Here is a 20,081-nt window from a genome sequence, read left to right on the forward strand (position 1 = left end):
GACCTTCTACATGCAAAGTGTGTTCTGTACTATGGAGCTGTAACCCTTTTCCTAAATATATTTTAATTCACTCATAACATGCTGTGATAGGGTCACTGTTTCCACTTCTCAGATATGAAATGGAAACTAGCACAAATTATTTGCCTCAGGCTGTCTACGGAGTCCATATCTTAGCCCTTTATAGTCCTCTGCTTGGAAGGTAATCTCTCTCAATATCAAAGGGTATTTCTGCTATTACTCTTCTAGCAATAATTATGTTCCATTTGATTTAACTGGGCTTTAATCTAAGGTGAACAGATTAAAAAATTAGCTAATTTTCATTTTGTCTAGCTTTCAAGTGACTTAAATTTGCATATGGTAAAAGACACAGTGTGGGTGCTAGGAAGGAACAGTTTTTGTGAAGTGTGAGAGGTTTTAAAGTGGAAAAACACAAAACTCATTGCTTTGATGAAAATGACATCTTTATTGCTTTACTACATCTCAGGATATTCCATATTCTACTAACATGCCAGAGCTAAAGTGCTTTCAGAAATAAACAAGTTCAATGCCCATCATTATTGTGGAAGCTCCAAGTTTAGAAGACATGTTAATAGAGATTTCATGTGAGCCCTCACTACTTCAGATGTGTGATCTATATTTAAAGAAACAGCTGTTTCATTCTGGAAGTTGTCTACATCCCCGCCCCGCCCCCACTAAAAAAAAACCAGCCTTGGTGTGTGGATGAAAGCTGCTGTTTGATGTGCAATATGATTAACCCTTTAGAATCTTTAGTCCCTGATTATTGGTAGGAAAACGTTCACCAACTTTTAAACACAAGCTAATCTACCTATAAGAGGCAATAATCCTAAACTACTCCTGCCCTATTTTCAATATTATTCAAAGGCTGCTTTGTTGTGATTAACTAAGTAATACATAGTAATCATATTTAGGTAATTGCAGGTTCCATCAGCTGCAGCTCCCAAAACTGGGGTGGATGGAGTACTATGCAGTATGTGAATGAAGAGGGTGAATAGATTGTGGGATTATGATTTTTTTAGGACAGGAGAGTGCATAAAACTAGCCTTGGTTGCAAACCCTTTCCCCGCTCTACAGCAGAAATAAGGCTATTTAATATTTTAATAATATTTAATTTATTTCTCAATGATTTATCAGTATCAATATTAAAACATACTAGCAGCATTTATACACTTTTGAGCATATCTGAATGTTATGTACAGAACTGTAACGAATACTGGGTTTTGGCTTCAAACATTCATCACTTGTTCTAGAAGTGTATCCAAAAAATGTGGACTTATAAGGTTTTGGAAACTTAAGCACTATAGCAGCGAAGGAAAGAATGAGCTCTCCATTGAAGAGTATGACTACAGTTTGAATGATTAGGTTAAATATATAGGAAAACACCAGATGCACAAGACTATGGTTCTTGGAATATTGGTTGCATAGAAGAGGACTATTGGCAGGTATAGCCTTTGCCCCCTGTACAAATATGACAGGATGTTTCACTTGCAGACACTCTCTGAACTGCCCAGCTAGTAAATGTACTGGACCCTTGTCCTCCTCCACAGTTGTCGGACCATGAGGCAACTCACTTGAGATCCCTATACAGTACTGGTTCTCGCATATCTAGTACAAAGCCTTTAACTTCAGAGGTTTCTGTAGCCTTGCTCCATCTCCTGCCTTAGTTCAGGTGATATCCCTGCACGTGACCTTCGTTATTCAACTCTTACCAATTGTCTAAAAACCTCCAGTTTGCCCTCCCCTCTCCAATCATTGCACTCATTCTTTCCTGCTGCCCACCCATGGATGTTGGGGGGGGGGGGTTCTGTCCCTTCTGGCATACTGCTTTGTCCTTCTTAAATACCTCCTCAAAGCCTACTTTTTCCTGGCCTGTATCTTTAGTTACCTTTGGTTCCCTAGCTGCCATCTTTCTCTCCTTTGGTAACTTTGTTTTTCCTTGATGTTTAATGTCTGTTGACTGCTGCTGTTCTACTACATTTGAATCCACCTTTCCTCTAAGGAGTTCAGAGTGGCGAGCATGCAGAGGTGTATCTAGGGGTTGATGAAACTGGCCCCTGCAGAGCAGGGTGCAAAAATCACCTATCGGGCTATGGAGTGTATGATGTATATGTGTTTGGTGGCGCAATGCCACTGTTGCAGTGAGATCAAACACAGGCTTTCTCTGCAGTAAAGTGATTTTTTGGGGGGGGTACCAATACAGCTTCTTGCCAAGGGCTTAAGGGACCCTTGGCACACTTCTGCCAATCTAGTTTTCCTTCTTCCCATTTTATCTTCCTTAACTGGCCTGTGAGGTAGGTTGGCCTGGGTGTATTTGACTGCCCCAATAAGTTTCATGGCCAAGTAGGGATTTGAACTTAAATCTCCTCCATCCTAGTCACGCATGAGCCATTATTTCACATGGTGTCTCTCTTTTGTCTACTTGACAGAAAAGTTGCTCAATTCCCAAACTTGTTACTAGGCTCTTCTAAAGTGAATAGATTTCCTTTATCCTTAATGAAATAAAAGGGTTAGACTACTTCTAGGGCTTGATTCAATGCATCCTTAAAAGCACACCTTAGAATATTTGTCTTAAAGTAATACTCTGGAGACTGTTCCTTCTGTGAAACATGTCAAATATGACAACCATTGGTAAATTGGCAGCAGTCTATATTCTTTAGAAGGAGATGGTACTAATATTCAAAAGTGAATTTTATTTATTTGGAGCTATTAATTTTATTAGAGTGTAAATCGGTTAGTTCTTTACTTGATATAGACAAATACTTAATGAAAAGTGTAGCAACGTATTTTAATGAACAGAATGTGTTTAAGCTTCTCATGTTAACTGTTATCTTTTTACTTGTCTTTTCTATTCCAGTCTTTACCTTCTTAATTGAACCCAGAATTCTTCTGCTAGAATTATCTGCAGCTGGTTTGACCACATCAAACAGTTGTTGTTTTCTCTTTCCACCCCAGCAACATCTTTCTTCAAAACACTTATCTTGCTCTCTTGATTTCCCCACCCTTCCCATTCTCTCTCTCTCTCTCTCTCTCTCTCTCTCTCTCTCTCTCTTTCTCTCTCAAATTTGGACTATCTCCAGGTTCTACCATTCTTACTCATTCTCCTATCTGCCTTTCCTAGATCAATCCACAAAAGTCCTCAGTTCTTCCTGAGAAATTCGGAACAATATTGATCTTGAAAGATGTACAAATAGCCTCGTATCTGAACTGTTTCTCTGTGTGAAAACATTATCACTCCTTTCCTAGAGCAGCTCCCTGTCACAGAAAGAATGACAGCCTAATTCCATATGAAGAATATAAGAATTATAACTGGGGCCCTACAATGAAATGTTGCAGCATGAGCTGCTTCTGTTCAGAGGTCCAGCCACTCCACTCCATTCCGTTCCCCCTCACCCCTTGTCCAACCCCCTTGGCAACAGGAAGTCAGCATTTTGTGTCCACGGAGCATTCTTAATCCTAACTGGGATGTGTTTGGGATTTTTTGGGGGGTGGTGTGGGAGGTAGAGCAGACAAACTAATGCTCAATCATTTCTACCTAAAAATCTTGAAATCTCCCTTGATTTCTATGTGCACTGTTAACATTTTTCCTGAGGAATATACTTCAGGTGCATTTTATACAGGTGAGCCAGAGGAGTTTACCTCAGTGGGTGCAGAGAGTAGTGAATGCCTCAGTACAGGTGCAGGAGGTAGCACTGGCCCTTAGATAGGCAGTGGGGTGCCCCCTTAAGAGGACCTCCCTGGACCCAGAAGTGTTAAGCAACCATCACCCAGTGGTTAGTTGTCCCTTGTTAATCATCATGGCAGTTCAGCTATAAGAGTGCTTGGAAGAAGTAGATTATATCAGGGGTTGGCAAACTAAGGTCTGTGGGCCAGATCAGGCCCAATTGCCTTCAGGATCCGGCCTGCAGACTGTTTGTGGATTGGCGTGGGGATTCTGTTTGGGCTGCAACGTTCCCCCCCCCCCGGTGCCAATCCATCCCCCCCACACACCGCAGCAGCACCTCCTCCCTCCCTCCTCCTGGCTTCTCCCCGCCCTGCCTAGAGGAGGAAGGGGGCTGTCTGAGCGCCATTTTAAGCAGCCCCTCTCTGGAGCCAGCCTTTTCGTGCCACCCATCTTCCCTCCGCCACTGATGCCCTGGTGCTCCTGTGGGCCAGAGAGCGGAGCAGACAAGCTCGCTCTGTCTACCCACAAGAAGCAGCAGCAGCAGCAGCAGTGGTGGTGGCAGCCCCTGGGAAGGTAAGCGCAGCGGCTGGGGGTGGGGAGGAGGACTACTTGCCCCCCTCACCTCTTCTTCCAGCTCCCCCCCCCCGAAGCCCACCACTAGGTCTGAGAGAAAGTGGCTAAAAATTTTTGCCGACCCCTGGATTATATGGACCATTTTCAGTCTGTTTAGGCTCTGGTAAGGCACCCAAACGGGCTTGGTCACCAGTCTCTCTGCCTCTCTCAAATTCTTCAACACACCTATTCCTTGAAGAACAGTGCACCAAGGTCACACCCATGACTTCTGTCCAGCAGTCATACGTGTAACTTACAGTTCAGTACACTGTCCTCTGTACAGTAGGACACATGGCCAACCTAGAATCATAGAATTTTAGAGTTGGAAGGGATCCCAAGGGCTCTCTAACCCAAACCCCTGCTAGGCAGGAATCACAAGTAAAGAATCCCTGACAGATGGTAATCTAATCTCTCTGAAAACCTCCAATAAAGGAGAGTCCCTTGAGGAAACATCTGAAGGCAGCCCTATATAGGGAAGCTTTTTAATGTTTTACTATGTTTTTATATATGCTGGAAGCCACCCAGAGTAGCTGGGGCAACCTCAAGGGCATTCCACAGGGTGGGCACCACTACTGGGAAGGTCCTCTGCCTGGTTCCCTGTAGCTTCACTTCTTGTAGTGTGGGAACCGCCAGAAGGCCCTTGGCGCTGGATCTCAGTGTCTGGGCTGAACAATGGGGGTGACTTGGCTTCTAGACCCTTTGTCGTCTTTGTCAATATCCTTCTTAAACTGTGGTGCCCAGAGCTGGACACAGTACTCCAGGTGGGGTCTGACCAAGGCAGAATAGAGTGATACTATTACTTCACTTGTGCAAGTAGACCTGTGGCAAACAGTTGTTGATACACTAGGGCTATAACTATGTCCAAAAGCTGAAATAGACCTGTAGTGCTTACTTCCAAACACTCCATCTTTGGGGGCATTTTTGGAAGCACTTTTAGGAGTTACAATTATGCCTGTAAATAGATGAGATGTGCTCACAAGTATATCCTTGGACTTGCTGCTTGGATTTATTATTCTGGCAAGCTATGTAAACACATCCAAGTATATTCAGTTCATAACAAGTCTACTTAAAAGGGCAAGATTGGAGATTAAGTACAAGCCCAGGAGTAAAACCTTAATTTTCTCAAGTCTCCTCAAATTGTAGCCTGAGGTTGTCAGAGGATTTTGTAGGCTTTTGTTTCTTCCATTGAGCACATCGCAGATATCCATGATTTAATTGTTTTGGGAGCTAATTTACCTTAAAAACTTTTCACTTAATCATGGTGCATGTTTGAAAAGTGTTTCCAATTATGATGTGGTGGTTAGACTTGGAACGGGGAAGCTGGACTTCAAGTCCCTACATGACCATCAAGCTCAGTGGGTGACTTTAGCCAGTTACATTCTGCATCGCAGGGCTGTTGTGGACAAAAACTTGGAGAGGGGGACCATACATGCTAATCGTGAGCTCCTTGGAGGAAGGGAAGGATATAAATGCAATAAATAAAATACGTGGTAATGTTGACTCTTGTCTCTAATCACAGATGATGCAATTGTAGTATATGATAGCTTCTTTCTGGAGAAACACTGAGCAACAGTGAAGAGATTTTGCTTATAATGGGGGTGTTCATAGTGCCACAGCAATAGAGGCTCCGTAATTTGGATTTCATGTTGTAAATGCTGGTTTCAGCAGAAATTGTGCAGGTGCTTATAGTGCTGTTTTTCTCCACTCTCCCACATAGGTGGAGATGACCGCCGAGTTCTACTGTGGCATATGGAACAAGCCATTCACTCCAGAGTCAAGCCTGTTCAGCTGAAAGGGGAACATCATTCGAACATCTTCTGCCTAGCTTTTAATAGTGGCAACACCAGAGTATTTTCTGGAGGTAAGGAAGAAAAGCTTCAAGAGGAACATCTTCAATGGAAAATTAGGGTTTCAGGACCTTTCTGTGAATTTATTTTCTTTGCAGTATACTTTTGGTCTTTCACTTGTGTAGGCTTGGCATCCCAACAACAATCCCTGCAGAGAGAATGCTGCCTTTTCTGAGCATAATATTATGGTGTTCCTCCTCCCAGGCAGCCTGTGAATTGCTATTTGGGCAGTGGCTGTGCGAGTCTCAGAGACTCTGCTGGATGCTGCCTGTGACTTGGAGTATAATATGCTACCTGCCTCAGATAACATATAACCACCATATTTTAAAAGGAGGAGAACACCAGCAGGACACTTCTCCACCCACCATCCACCCCTGGTGCAGTTCTCCATAACAGGTTGGCACTGAAGAGTGCATGAACAAATAGGATGGAGGATGAAGGATGAAGAACAAGTTCTTCTGCTCAGCAAGATTGTCCTATCCTCTAAATCCATTCTGTGTGGATGGGCTATATCACATTCTTAATATGCAAGAGGGGCATGGTAAGGAATATGCAAGAGGGGCATGGTAAGGAAAGGCAACTAGCGTATGCTTGGGCTGGATAAAAAAAAAATCATGTGACTTCAGCTAGGCTGGGATAGCTTAACCTGTTTGGGGCTGAAATGACCCATGATCATCGATCCTTCAGGAGCTGCTGCATGTCAGAGTGGGTATTCCCAGAGTGTCAAACTGGGTGTGAGAAGAACTGTGGTAGGGGGCTTGGAAGGTCACACAGAAGGTTTTGATGCTGGGGATCTGCAGGAGCTGTCAGTAATGTTTTAAAAACGATAAAAAGTTGTTTAAAAAAAAATGAGTAGTCTTGGGGGCAGTCACAAAAACCTTGGTGGTGGGACTGGATATGGCTGGCATGCCATAGGCTAGTCAGCCTTTAGTTAGGCTGTTGATTCAGAGACAGGCAACACCAATGTTGAGCAGCAAACAGGAGTCCTGATCCTGTGTTTTCCTCTAGCATGTAATGTGATGGCATTGGCAGGACCAGGAGGGTAAGTAGGCTGGGGGAATGCTTGAGCTTCTTATTTCCCAGCCACTTTCCCCCACTCAGTGGGAACTAGCACCTAACCCTGGAACCAGGCAGAGGGTGATATTGCAGAGGTCAGAAGAGTGAGCACTTGGGTGGAGGCCGCACTGGGGTGGAGGGTGCTGCCACTATGATTTAGAATGGAGTGCAAGAGGTGGGGAAGCGCTGACGTTTGGTGTTGCACAGGGCGCCACTGAAATTTGAGACCTCCCCAGGTCTACCACTGCGAGCAAGCACTTCCTCCCCGCACTTCTTCTCCTGGACATTTCTGCTACTGGGTATGTCCAAGTCAAGCAAGCAGGGAATTGGGAGGAATTTGACCCTGGACACCTTGTCCTGCCCTGAGAAAAAAGTAGCAGGCTCATCTCTTTTGCTTCATCTTTTTTGATTCCAAAATGAAAACTGCAAGCACATTATTTCTCGATTTTCATTACTAATATGCTATAAAATTCTGTTTCTCCATCTAGGTAATGATGAACAAGTGTTGCTCCATGACGTTGACAGGTAAATGCGTTTCCCGCAATGCCTGAACACTCTTGATGTGTGTGTGTGTGGGTGTGGGTGTGTGTGGGTGTGGGTGTGTGTGTTTCCTAAATGCTAACCGGTTGTTGTATGACATTTTCACTAATACAGGGGTTGCCAACATTGTGACCTCCAGATGTTGCTGGAGTCCATTTCCCGCCATCACTAACCATTGGCCATGCTTGCTGAGGCTAATGAGAGTTGGCAGTTGAGCTGCATCTGGAGGGCACAAGGTTGGCTAATCCTGACCATGTTGGCTGAAAGCCTATGCGAACACCCATTCTTGTTTGTCTTCTATTTACTGCTTTCTCCTCCTGATATTTCATCTTCCTCCTCTTGTCTTTCCCCTTGATATGGTTACTAGATAACATACTATGGAAAAACTGCATCAGAGCCATTAGGCTTGTTTGTTAAGTTATACAGCAGAATCTTAACCACGTCTACTCAGAAGTAAGTCCTGTTGAATTCAATGGGGCTTATTTCCAGGTAAGGGTTTAGAGCTGCAGCCTTCCCAAATAATGTAAAATAGCCAAAGACCCTGATCTGGAGAGATCCTAATGTATGTGCTTGCTTTCTTTCCTTTTTTATATTTAACCCTCCCTACCCTGGGGGCAGATTCACAAGCAGTTTTTAAAAATCTGAGTTTAAAGAACTAGTGATTTTTATGGATGGTGTGGGGAAATAAGTTCTGCCAGGTATATGGGACCAAAAATATTCACTTTGCATACCAGGCCCCATGTGTGTTGATATTTCCTGCTAACTTAAAGCCCAGTTCTATGCACGATAGGTTGGGCTTATTTCAATGGGGCTTACTTCCAAGTAAGTGTGCATACAATTGCAGGGGTAGGAACAATCCTTCCCTCAATTACTTGGAACAATGGCACAATGTTAGTGGACATGTATAGGATTGCACTGTTCAATCTCCAAATCTCTACGGTTATATTTTCTACCTACTGCTACTCATACAGGATAATGGACTTTACATATTTTCAAGTAACATTTTTCAGTGCTACCTGGCAGACTGTCCTGCCTAGCCTTAAATGAGAAAGACGAAAAACAGATGTCTGTGTCTTTTTCAGCGGTGAAACCTTGGATGTATTTGCCCATGAAGATGCCGTGTATGGGCTCTCTGTGAGTCCCGTGAATGATAACGTTTTTGCAAGCTCATCTGATGACGGCAGAGTTCTCATTTGGGATATCAGAGAGTCTTCGCAGGGAGGTGAGGGCTATGTTTGAGTGTGAATGGTGGTGAGCTCTCTCATTGGAGGGAATTCGTCCTGAGATGTGAAAGTCCAGAAAAAAAACAGGGAGAGGGAGAAAGACTACCTTTCTAGTCTCCCTCCCCACTTTTCTGAGGACATTGTTCAAACTTTCCAACAGAAAAAAATGAACATTTTGGGAATGTTGGGGGGACTATTTTGAAATGTTTTCTTTTTTTATAAATAATGAAATGCTTTACTTTAATCTATTATATAATCATAGTATCCACAATCCATGTTGCTTTAAAAGTGTCATTGTATTCCTGCTAATAATTTCTGCTGTTTACAATGGTCTCTCAAATATGTTACAAGGTTATTCCAGTCTTTTAAGAATACTTGGTCTTCCTGATTTCTGATCTTTCCCGTCAGTCTAGCCATTTCTACATATTCCATCAGCTTGGCCTGCCACTCTTCTCTGGTCGGTACTTCTTCTTTCCATCTCTGGACAAGAAGCACCCTGCTGCTGTCGTTGCATACATAAACAGTCTTTTATTTTCTTTTGGTAGTTCCGCACTTAAATGCCTAACAAAAAAGCCTCTGGTTTTTTTAAAACAAAAGTTACCTTAAACATTTTTTTCCAGCTCATTATATATCATTTCCCAGAAAGCTTTTATTACCCCACATGACCACCACATGTGATAAAATGTACCCTCTTTCCTTTTACATTTCCAGCACACATTTGAACTGGTTCTAAACATGTACGCAATTTTACTAGGTGCCAAATACCAACGGTACATCATTTTCATATAATTTTCTTTCAGCGAACAGCAGGCTGTAAACTTCAAATCCTCTTTCCATAACTTTTCCCATGAAGAAAACTGTATATTATAACCAAAATCTCTTGCCCAGTGTATCATTACTGATTTAACTTCTTCGAGAGTGATCATTCTTATATATGCTGCAGACACAGACAATATGCAAATTCAGGATGCATCTCCACACCTAGGAGGTGTTGTCAACTTCATATCTTCATGAGGGGAACACCTAGAACCTTAGTTGCTTGTGAGTTGCTGCTTGCCACCTTCTGGTGATCTTTGATCTCATTTGGAGATACCTGAAGGAAGAATGAGGCTGTCCTTTTGGCATGACCCTTCCCACCTTGCAGACACCTTGCTACATAACTAAGCCATTTATACTTCTGAGGCTTCAAGCCTATGTGTGCCTACCTGGGAGTAAGTACCACTATACTTCTGACTAAACATGCATAGGATTGCTCTGTAAATTTAAAAAAAATACGTTAAATAGTGCAATTTTATATGCAAAGTTAAAATGATGCATTCCATGTTAAAGCAGTAACACAAGTGAAGGTTTAATACAAAAGTTAGTATTGTATATATTTAAACCATCCTGGAATTTATTCTGTGTTCTTGAAGGGGAAAGGTCCTCTTTCCACCCCTGCCCCATGGCTTTGAGATTTCCAGAAACTTCACATCTCTAGAGTGTGTTAAATGGTGAAATGGATTGCTTTATCCCTGTTGTGGTGGAGTCTTATTTGATTTTACAAGTATTTCTAGGGCAGCTGACACTAATAAAAACCAATGAAATGAAATGAAACTCCCACAAGAATAAAAGAGCAGGTCCATTTGTACTCTAAGCCAGTATCAGTGGAGATTTAAAAAGCCTGGGAAAATGAAACATCTGTACCTTGGGCCAAAAAGTAATCATCATAATCCTAGGAATATAAGTGCACTGAATTTTGTGTTTGGGGGGGGGGGGACTAATCTTGTTGGATTGGGGGGGATGAAGTGAGGACTGTTGTTAATTGTAAGATTTTTGAAAACCTGAATAAAATGTTAATGGCATGTTAAAGCCTCTCCAGAAAAAGCAAAGGAAGATAATCACAACCAAGAAGCGCCATCTCTGCTAGTTGGGTCACCTAGAGGACGGCTTCCAAAGATTACTTTAGTATTGTATGGGCTGGTTCATTGGGCATAGGCCCAAGGATGAACTGTGCCTGCCCGGGTTATACCTCTGCTTTTAAGTCTTTTCATGCACTGATTTTCAGAATGATTTGCTGAGCATTTACAATCGCTCCCTGTGCTTTGTAAACTGGAAACTTGCCTATTGATCTGCAGAGGACTCTGTTGAATTTAACTCGCTGGGTTAGGTTTTGGACAGGGGTTGTGTAGAAGCCATGTGTGAATTCTTGAATTTCCTCCTTTAGTTGAAAGTTCAACTAAATAAGATCTTTTCTACGATGTTCTTGGAAGCTGCTATTAGGATACCATACATATGGGTACAAAATGCCTCCAACTGTGAGTGATTTAGGGACTAGTGAAAAGAGAGTAGGGGAGTAGATGGCCCTTGAATATATTTCTGCATAACAGAGTTGCTTTTGTTGAAAGGGAGCTGCCTCCTGAGGCAGCTTAGCTTGATCATTGTCTAATAGCTCTTGTTCATTAGGAAGTTTCTCATCCTTCTAACCAAAATCTGCTTCCCTGCAATTTCTACCCATTGGTTCTAATCTTGCCCTTTGGCAAAGCAGAACACAAGTCTGATCCATCTTCCACATGACAGCTCTTAGATATTTGAAGATCTCCATCATAGGTCCCTGTAAACACAGGCAGTGACCATTTTAGATGCGTCTGATGTATGCACATTGTGCCAAACCTGGAAGTGACCTGAAAGCGCCACAGAACGGGGCAGGGGTGGAACAGGGTGTTTGCAGGCTTTTTCTATGATGTTTCAAATATACACAATTTCACTTAAACGCGTGGTGCCTTGGAACGTAACCGACACATAAATTGGGAGTTGCCTGTAATATAAAGATCGATCTGTGGATCCTTGAGGTTTGAAGATTTCTGTAGACTAGGTGTGGCTATTCTGTGCCCCTCTGGAGCTTGTTGGACTCCCAACTCCCATCTGTCTCAGCCAGTGAATAAGCTGCAGCGAAGCTTAGAGTCCACATGCTCTCCCAGCTCCTGACTTCCTTCAGCACAAGCATGAGTAGTTCAGAAGTTTCCACCTTCTTTCTTTTTTGCCTAACTACTTTTGCTTAGCTACAACTTGTTGTGTCATCTGAGGTCACATACTATGGTTTGTTAACTATATTTTGCAACATCAGTCACATTGAAAGAAAAGGGGGAGTATTTGAGCTAAAGGCTCCCTCTGGCTCTTTAATAATGCTAAAGCTTTGGGTTACTGTAATGTCTGCTCGTCGGGTATGGGATTTACAACTCAAAGGGGCAATACTTTTATCTGACTCTTGACACAATCCTAAGCATATTTACTTAGAAGTGAGACCAATTATGTTCAATGGATCATATTCCCAGTTGAGTGTGGATAGGATTGCAGCCACAGTGTCTGATAATTCACAATTTTAAATATGGGTGTCTTCAGTGGTGAAGGGATTTGTGCAATGAGGATTATTATTTTTTGTCATCTGAGTGAGGTCTGTCTGTGATGATTTAGGGAATTAAAATAAACGGGTCAAATAAGGAAGCAATTGTTCATTGAATCCTAGATCTTGACCCATATTTAGAAATGCTAGACATTAAGGATTTTATTACAAACAAGCTTTTGGTAGAATGGCGGGAATGCTGGAAAACTGAATAACAAGGAAAGTGTATGGATTTGGCAAAAATATTTGCGATTCAGAGTTCTCTCAGCAACTTGGACAAGTAATTCCAGCCTTAAGATGTTGATGGGGCAGCTACACTTGCTTGTTGTAGCATATTAAACTCATGAAATAAAACCGTTGAAAAACCTCTACTCTATTGAAATGGTTTGTGTCACATTACTTTTAATGCCATAATCTAGTTTTAATTAGATGGAATGTCAAGAACTTATGAGAAGTTCCCTTGTGGACTACCACAATGTTTTGTGTGCTAGTAAATGCAATGTTTATGGATTATACTAAAGTAATTTATTTAAAACTCTTTCAATACAGTAAGACACAAATCTAAATCAAAACATTTCCCACTCTGTCAGAGTTCCAAGATCTCCCACTTAGTAAAAAATGGTTTCTGTAGTAGATACTACTTCATCAGTACACTAGCACTGTACATTTCTGAGCCACAAATTGCCAATTAGTATGTGGGAATTCTGTTTAATGCTAGGGAAAGATGCATAAAACCTGACTAGCGACACTAAATAAATTCTTGAAAGGGCTGACAAATGTCCCATTAAGAAAAAGTTCAGCCAGCCGTCAGCATTGTACAAGAGGTGTTGTGCCTTTAAAAGTAAATTGATCTTATCTTGTTTTGTTAACAGAGCCCTTCTGCTTGGCTAATTATCCATCAGCCTTTCACAGTGTGATGTTCAATCCAGTGGAGCCCAGGTTACTTGCCACTGCCAACTCAAAGGAAGGTGTAGGACTCTGGGACATTCGCAAGCCTCAAAGGTAAGACTCTTCTTTCTTATGTGTTGTTTTGTGAAAGTGGGAAGACAGAAAGAAGCTCCTTCTGGAACTCAGTTGAACTTGGTGCTTGGTAATGTTGTGGGGAAAATACCCACCCAGCATTCATTACCAGGATTGATCGATTAGGCAAAGAATGCTGAGTGGGTCTTTCCCCCCACAACAGTAATGTGGAGTAATGAAACTTCTCTAAGTGTGTATTTTTTCTTAGTTTATAAAGCTAAGTAATATTAGCTTCTCTGTTGAAACATTTTAGATAAACTGGATATATGTGTGACCATGATTGAACATAAATCTGTAGCAGCTTTGGTTCAGACAGGAGCAGCAGGTTGATCTGTATTAGGCTTTGAGGCTTTAACTGCATGTGGTATTGCTTTGAGTTCTTAATTCCCTATAGCTCACCAATAGCCCCTATAAGTTTTGAACTGCCTGGGCTGTTCATATTTGAAATTTCCATGGACCACATTTTTATGTTGAAAATTAACGTTTTACTAGTAGTTCCGTGACTGGTAGTTCTCCACACCTAATGGCAATTTGTTGATGTATCCGTGTGCTCTGTATATGTTTCTCAAATCACTTTGTTTCAGAATGGAAGGAACCTATGGATCATCTAGCAGAATTAACTGTGATAGTCTATCCAGACTTTATTTCGAAAACTGCTAGTGAAGAGGTCATCACTAAGCAGTCTCCCATCCTCATTCTGTATGGGGCTGTCCTTTATTGTCACTGAAATGTCCTATTCAATCCAAGTGTGTTTTTCTTCTGGCTTTGAAATTTGTTCCTCCTTGCCCTATTCTAGAACAAATGAAATTTACTAAATGATCTATTGAACCCCTATTCTTCCACTACATAATGCTGGGTGCTTCCATGCTGGTCATTTTTCTTCTGTAGTTGACATGATTTGCTCACTCAAGTTTCATAGAGAATTTGGATGATATTGCTCCTAAACCGTTCCGACATTGACCTCCCACATAATCTCTTGGCCATTTGTAATCAAATGTTTTGGCTTCCAGCTAGAGTGCTCTACATTCCTTGCATGCAGAGATTGCTATAATGCTGTCATTTCTCCTTTTTTGGAAGAGACTTGGATGATGTGGGCAGCGATGTAGCTAAAGACCGTGGCTCTATCTACATCGCCCTATATCTTCCATTGCCTGCCTGCACCTCCACCACTACCTTGCCAGGAATGTGCCCCTCCCCATCATTGCCTCTTCCTGGCTTGAATCTGCCAATTTTAAAATCTCAGTACAATAGTGCAACAAAAGTTTAATGCGATAACAAGCATGTTAAGTTTTACTGCTAATATTATATAGACATACCAGCTAGGTTCACCCTGCCCGTACTATACAAACTCCCAGGATGTACAGAACGACTTTGTATCTCCCTACTATTCCAGTATCTTAACCCTATTACAGCATCTTAAAAAGCAGAGACATCACCTTGCCAACAAAGGTCCGTATAGTTAAAGCCATGGTTTTCCCAGTAGTGATGTATGGAAGTGAGATCTGGACCATAAAGAAGGCTGATCGCCGAAGAATTGATGCTTTTGAATTATGGTGCTGGAGGAGACTCTTGAGAGTCCCATGGACTGCAAGAAGATTAAACCTCTCCATTCTTAAGGAAATCAGCCCTGAGTGCTCACTGGAAGGACAGATCCTGAAGCTGAGGCTCCAATACTTTGGCCACCTCATGAGAAGAGAAGACTCCCTGGAAAAGACCCTGATGTTGGGAAAGATGGAGGGCACAAGGAGAAGGGGACGACAGAGGACGAGATGGTTGGATAGTGTCTTCGAAGCTACCAGCATGAGTCTGACCAAACTGCGGGAGGCAGTGGAAGACAGGAGTGCCTGGCGTGCTCTGGTCCACGGGGTCATGAAGAGTCGGACATGACGAAACGACAACACTATTCCAGTATGAAAACCCAGATGTCACATTCTCAGTTGCTAGATTTTGCACTGCCATGATGGACATACTGTATTTTTCCATGTGTAAGACGCCCCCATGTATAAGATGACCCCTGTTTTTTTAAACCTAAAATTAAGAAATTTAGTTGTTTAGCTTTTTGGGGGGCTGGGGGAGGTCACTTCCACCAATTGCTCACCCACCTGCCCGCCACTGCCAGTTGCTTGCCACAGCCACTGCTGATCGCACACCTCACCACAGCTGCCAATTGTCTGCCCACTTGCCGCCACCAACAACCCACCCGCCCACTTGCCACAGCCACCAATCGCCTGCCCACCTTGCCACAGCCGCCAATCGCCTGCCCAATTGCCGCAGCCGCAGCCAATTGCCAGCAGGCCTTACTGCAACCACCAATCGCCCCTGCCAACTTCCTGCTTGCTGCTGCCATTAATCGCACATCCCCACTCTGCATTCACTATCCGTGTATAAGACGACCCCCAATTTTTGCTTTTTTTAGCAAAAAGAATTGTCTTGTACACGAAAAAATATGGTACGTCAAAGGATTGTTTGTGTCACAAACCAGGCCTAAACTGAAGGCCCATAATGCAAGTCCTGTGCTGCTTCACATTCCTTCCCTTATACAGTGGTACCTCGCAAGACGAATGCCTCGCAAGACGGAAAACTCGCAAGACGAAAGGGTTTTTTGTTTTTTGAGCTGCTTCGCAAGACGATTTTCCCTATGGGCTTGCTTCGCAAGACGGAAACGTCTTGCAAGTTTGTTTCCTTTTTATTAAAACCGTTAATACAGTTGCGACGACTTCGAGGAGCAACTCATAGCACGCGGTGTGGTAGCCTTTTTTGAGGTTTTTGAAGACTTTGGTGATTTTTGAAGCTTTTCCAAAGCTTTTCTGACACCGTGCTTCGCAAGACGAAAAAATCGCAAGACGAAAAAACTCGCGGAACGAATTAATTTCGTCTTGCGAGGCACCACTGTAGTTGCTTTTAACCGATTGTCTTTTGTCTGTATCTGCTTTAAGTTTATGTGAGTTATAACCACTTTTAACTATTTTCTTTTATCCCTCTCTTCTTTAAGCCTTACGTGTTTTATTTTATTTGCATGTTTGTATTTCATGCTGGTCTGCGACCACATTAAGTTTGTATGTTAAGTACTCTGTCATTTTTACACAAATGGCAAATTGTGTGAAACCACACAGTGGTAACGTTTTGCCTTTCTTTGAAGGTGAAAACAAAACCCTGTGCATTTGTAGTATTGGCAGGAGTTACAGCAGGGGTGAGAAACCTGTAGCCATCCAGATGTTGTTAAACTCTTAACTCCCATCAACCCCAGATAGCATTGCAAGTGATTGTGGGCTATGGGAATTGTAGCCCAAGAGCATAAGGAGGACCAGAGGTTCCCCACCCTTGGATTATAGGATTTGAGATAAAGGAAAAATAGGTTCTGTGGAAAGTGAAAGAGCACTGGCTGTATAAACCCTCGTGTAAAAGCACCTGCTGTCTCCTTCCAGGCGCCAACAAAGGGATCATGGGAATCATTTATCAAATTTATGTCCCCCTTCCTCTCCAGAGTAGCAAACAGATGCACAATAAAAAAGCAAAAACATTCTAAAAGAGTTAACATGTTCTAAAAACAATTGTGGTTAAAAGCTTCTTCCAACCATGCATGCTACCTCCCAGCCTCTCTCCTCTCAGCCGTGAGCTTCCCTTTCTCCAGCCTTAACTACAAAAATGTTTTTAGGTGCAAACATAGTTCATGCTTGTCAGAAATGCTGGGGAGCTGCTGCCAGTCAGCATAGGCAATACTGAGCTCAATGGACCACAGGCTTGACTTGATGGAAGGCAGCTTCCTGTGTCAACAGTGCACAACTCCTATCCAAACCTGCTGTGCTGTTCTGATATAAAAGAACCTCTCAGATATGGGATGCATGTAGAGTGTCAGCAAAAGACACGGCATGGGCTGTCCCAGGCCTTTTCTTGATTTCTTTAGAAGGTCATGCAGGCAACCTCTGCTCTTGTTTGAGACCACAGGCAAACATTTCCAAGTAGCATGGGTGGTTTAAACAAAGCTGTTATGAGGCTTCTCTGCCACGAGGAGGTGCCAACAAATCACAATGTGCGTAAGGCCAATACATGGTAGCATATATAGAGAACGAAGTGTGGCAATTTATACATTGGTGAATATTATCCATCCAAATCTTGAGGCCACAAAGCATAATCGTTCCAGGACTGTTTTCTAGATTTGGACTTCCTAGACTTGTCGATAAAAGTTTATGGCATGGTAAGGTTTAAAAAAGCTTATACTTCTGGAACTGTGAGACAGTTTGCTTACTTAAAACAAGGGTGGGGAACCTCAGGTCAGGGAGTTAAATGTGGCCTATCAGGCCTCTATGCCTAACCCTCAGAATTCTCCCTAGGCCTCACCCCTCACTGCCCCAGGTATTTTGACTAGGCTGCAATGTGTCCTTGAACCATGATAATGTCTCTTGCTTCTCTGGAATGGAGGAAAGGAGTGTGCAAAGAAACTAGCTTGCTGTACAAGATTAAAATTTATGTTCATTGCTTCACCCTGGTCTCCGCCCCCTCCCCCGGCATGTGGCCCTTGGAAGGTTTCCCATGAGGGAATGTCGCCCCTTGGGCTGAGCAAGGTTCCCCACACATGATTTAAAACATCATGTGACATTTTTGCCTGTTTCAGCGGTCTTGCTAGTGGCTGGCAATAATCAGTCATCATGTGACTTTTTTTTAAGGGACCTGCTCTTCATGGTTTGCATATCTGGGTACAAGGCTCATGTTGCTTATAAAAAACCTTGACATTTTTACTTCCACATAAAGCAATGTGGATGGTTCAGTTTTGGTTTGCTAACAAATAGGCACTTGAATATTCTAAGCAAATTTAGTCCTTCAAGTGGGATCTGCAACAAATGGTTGCCATGTGGAGTGCTCGAGGGCAGGGTTCTAGCTGTGCCTTGGCCAGGATACTCCCTTTCTCTTTCCCCACCCCATTTTTCCATTTCTTCCCACAACAGTCAGACAGGATCTAGTGCCTGCAGAACATGCTATTAAATATTGTTTTGTGCTTCTTCAAGCCTGCTTGTGGCTGTTTCTTGTGCATTGATGGTGCCATGTTAGTTGCATAAGGATAAGCACTGGGAGAATGAATTTGCTATCTGGGATGTGGTAGGATAGCTCTGTAAGTCTGCACAGACTTACCTTCCACCTTCAAAGGCAGTTTAAAATCCTGCCTTGCAGTATCCTCTTCTCCCTTACCCTTTTGTGTGCTTATCATTCACCTTGATAAACCATTTTGATCAGGCTTAGGCAAACTCGGCCCTCCAGATGTTTTGGGACTGCTACCTCCATGATCCCTAGCTAACAGGACCAGTGGTCGGGGTGGTGGGAATTGTAGTCCCAAAACATCTGGAGGGCCGAGTTTGCCTATACCTGATTTAGATTAACTTTACTTTTCCTGTTTAACTTTTGGGTCTTCCCCGCCCCATGCCATTCTTACTGTAAATCATTATTGCACAATCAAAAAATATCAGATGGGTTAAAATATTAGCTTGGCAGTTGTATTAACTACTGTGTATTAGTCTGTTCTTGTGTGTTGAGTGTTCAAAGCATTGAGTCCTCCCTCTCTTTTAAAGTCTCTCTGCTTCCCCCACCACCATTATACTGTAAACAGCAGTGCTAGAAACTGTCAGCTCTTTCCTGCCCATTCCTCAGCCCTTTCCTCCTCCGCCTCAGTGACTGTAATTTCCTGACACCACTGGCAAGCTTGCAATTCAGTCAGGTGTGTCAGATCAAGATATGCAGATTTCATATTATGAATACAGTTGTGGTCATTTCTTCCTCTCTCTTCTTTTTATTTTAAAAAATGTCCCAACTTCGTGCTATGCCTTCCTTCTTTGCACTTTGTTGGCAGTAAGTGGCTGTTTTCAAGCCTCAGGAAAACAATCCATCCATAAAACTTGCCAAAGGGAGAAAAGCTTTATTTAGACTATCTTGTCTATTTTTCCTGGAAAGGAAACCATTAGCTGATGCAGACAGTAGCTCCCATTTGTCATATCCTCTCTCTCCTCATTTGTCTGTTAGCTACTGGTAAAAACTGATTTAACCTTTAAAAAATCTATTCTTGGATTAAGACCCAAAATGTTGCTGTTCCATAGATCCTGCTTCATTTATCATTTTGTATAGGATCTGTGTGGCAAATGACATCACCATGGCCTGTTCACATATTCTGCTGCAGTGTAGAGGGGAGAAAGTTAAATGTTTCAAGTAAGAGACCAGCTGAGCTAATCCAGCTGTTCCGTTTCAGTTAACTAAGACATATGGTAACATATTTGCAAGTTTAATAAACAGGAAATACTTTATATGTAGAGGAATTCATAATATAGAATCATAGAATCGTAGTGTTGGAAGGGACGACAAGGGTAAAAAAAAAGTCCAACCCTTGCAATATCAACTAGATCAGGGCTTCAGCAAACTTTTTCAGCAGGGGGCTGGTCCACTGTCCCTCAGAACTTGTGTGGGGCCGGACTATATTTTGATATGATGCAAGAGCACTACAAGCCCCAGTGGCTGCTTACCTATGTCTTGCGAGCGGCAGGTGCTGGTGGCGGCGGCGGCAAGACAATGAGCGGTGCGCAAAAGGGCTCCAGAGAGGGGCTGCTTAAAATGGTGGCCGCTTGAACACAGCTGCTGCTGGCACCAACAAAGCCCAGCCTCCTTCCTCCTCTAGGCAGGGCGGGGATAAGCCAAGAGGAGGGAGGGAGGAGGCGCTGCCGCTGTATGAGGGAGAGGGAAAGAAT

The 20,081-nt window shown here is 42.8% G+C and overlaps 1 protein-coding gene across 2 annotated transcripts in view; it reads left to right on the plus strand.

Annotated features, from left to right (window-relative positions):
* DCAF5 (DDB1 and CUL4 associated factor 5) overlaps positions 1 to 20,081 on the plus strand; it is a 43,313-nt gene that overhangs the window by 3,129 nt on the left and 20,103 nt on the right. For both annotated transcript variants that reach the window (XM_028725352.2, XM_028725367.2), the window contains exons 2-5: positions 6,009 to 6,152; positions 7,683 to 7,719; positions 8,817 to 8,956; positions 13,209 to 13,338. In XM_028725352.2, coding sequence (XP_028581185.2) covers positions 6,009 to 6,152; positions 7,683 to 7,719; positions 8,817 to 8,956; positions 13,209 to 13,338 — 451 coding nt within the window. The remainder of the gene's footprint in view (positions 1 to 6,008; positions 6,153 to 7,682; positions 7,720 to 8,816; positions 8,957 to 13,208; positions 13,339 to 20,081) is intronic.

This window comes from Podarcis muralis, chromosome 1 (genome assembly GCF_964188315.1).
Source record: "Podarcis muralis chromosome 1, rPodMur119.hap1.1, whole genome shotgun sequence".
In the NCBI taxonomy this organism is placed as follows: Eukaryota; Metazoa; Chordata; class Lepidosauria; order Squamata; family Lacertidae; genus Podarcis; species Podarcis muralis.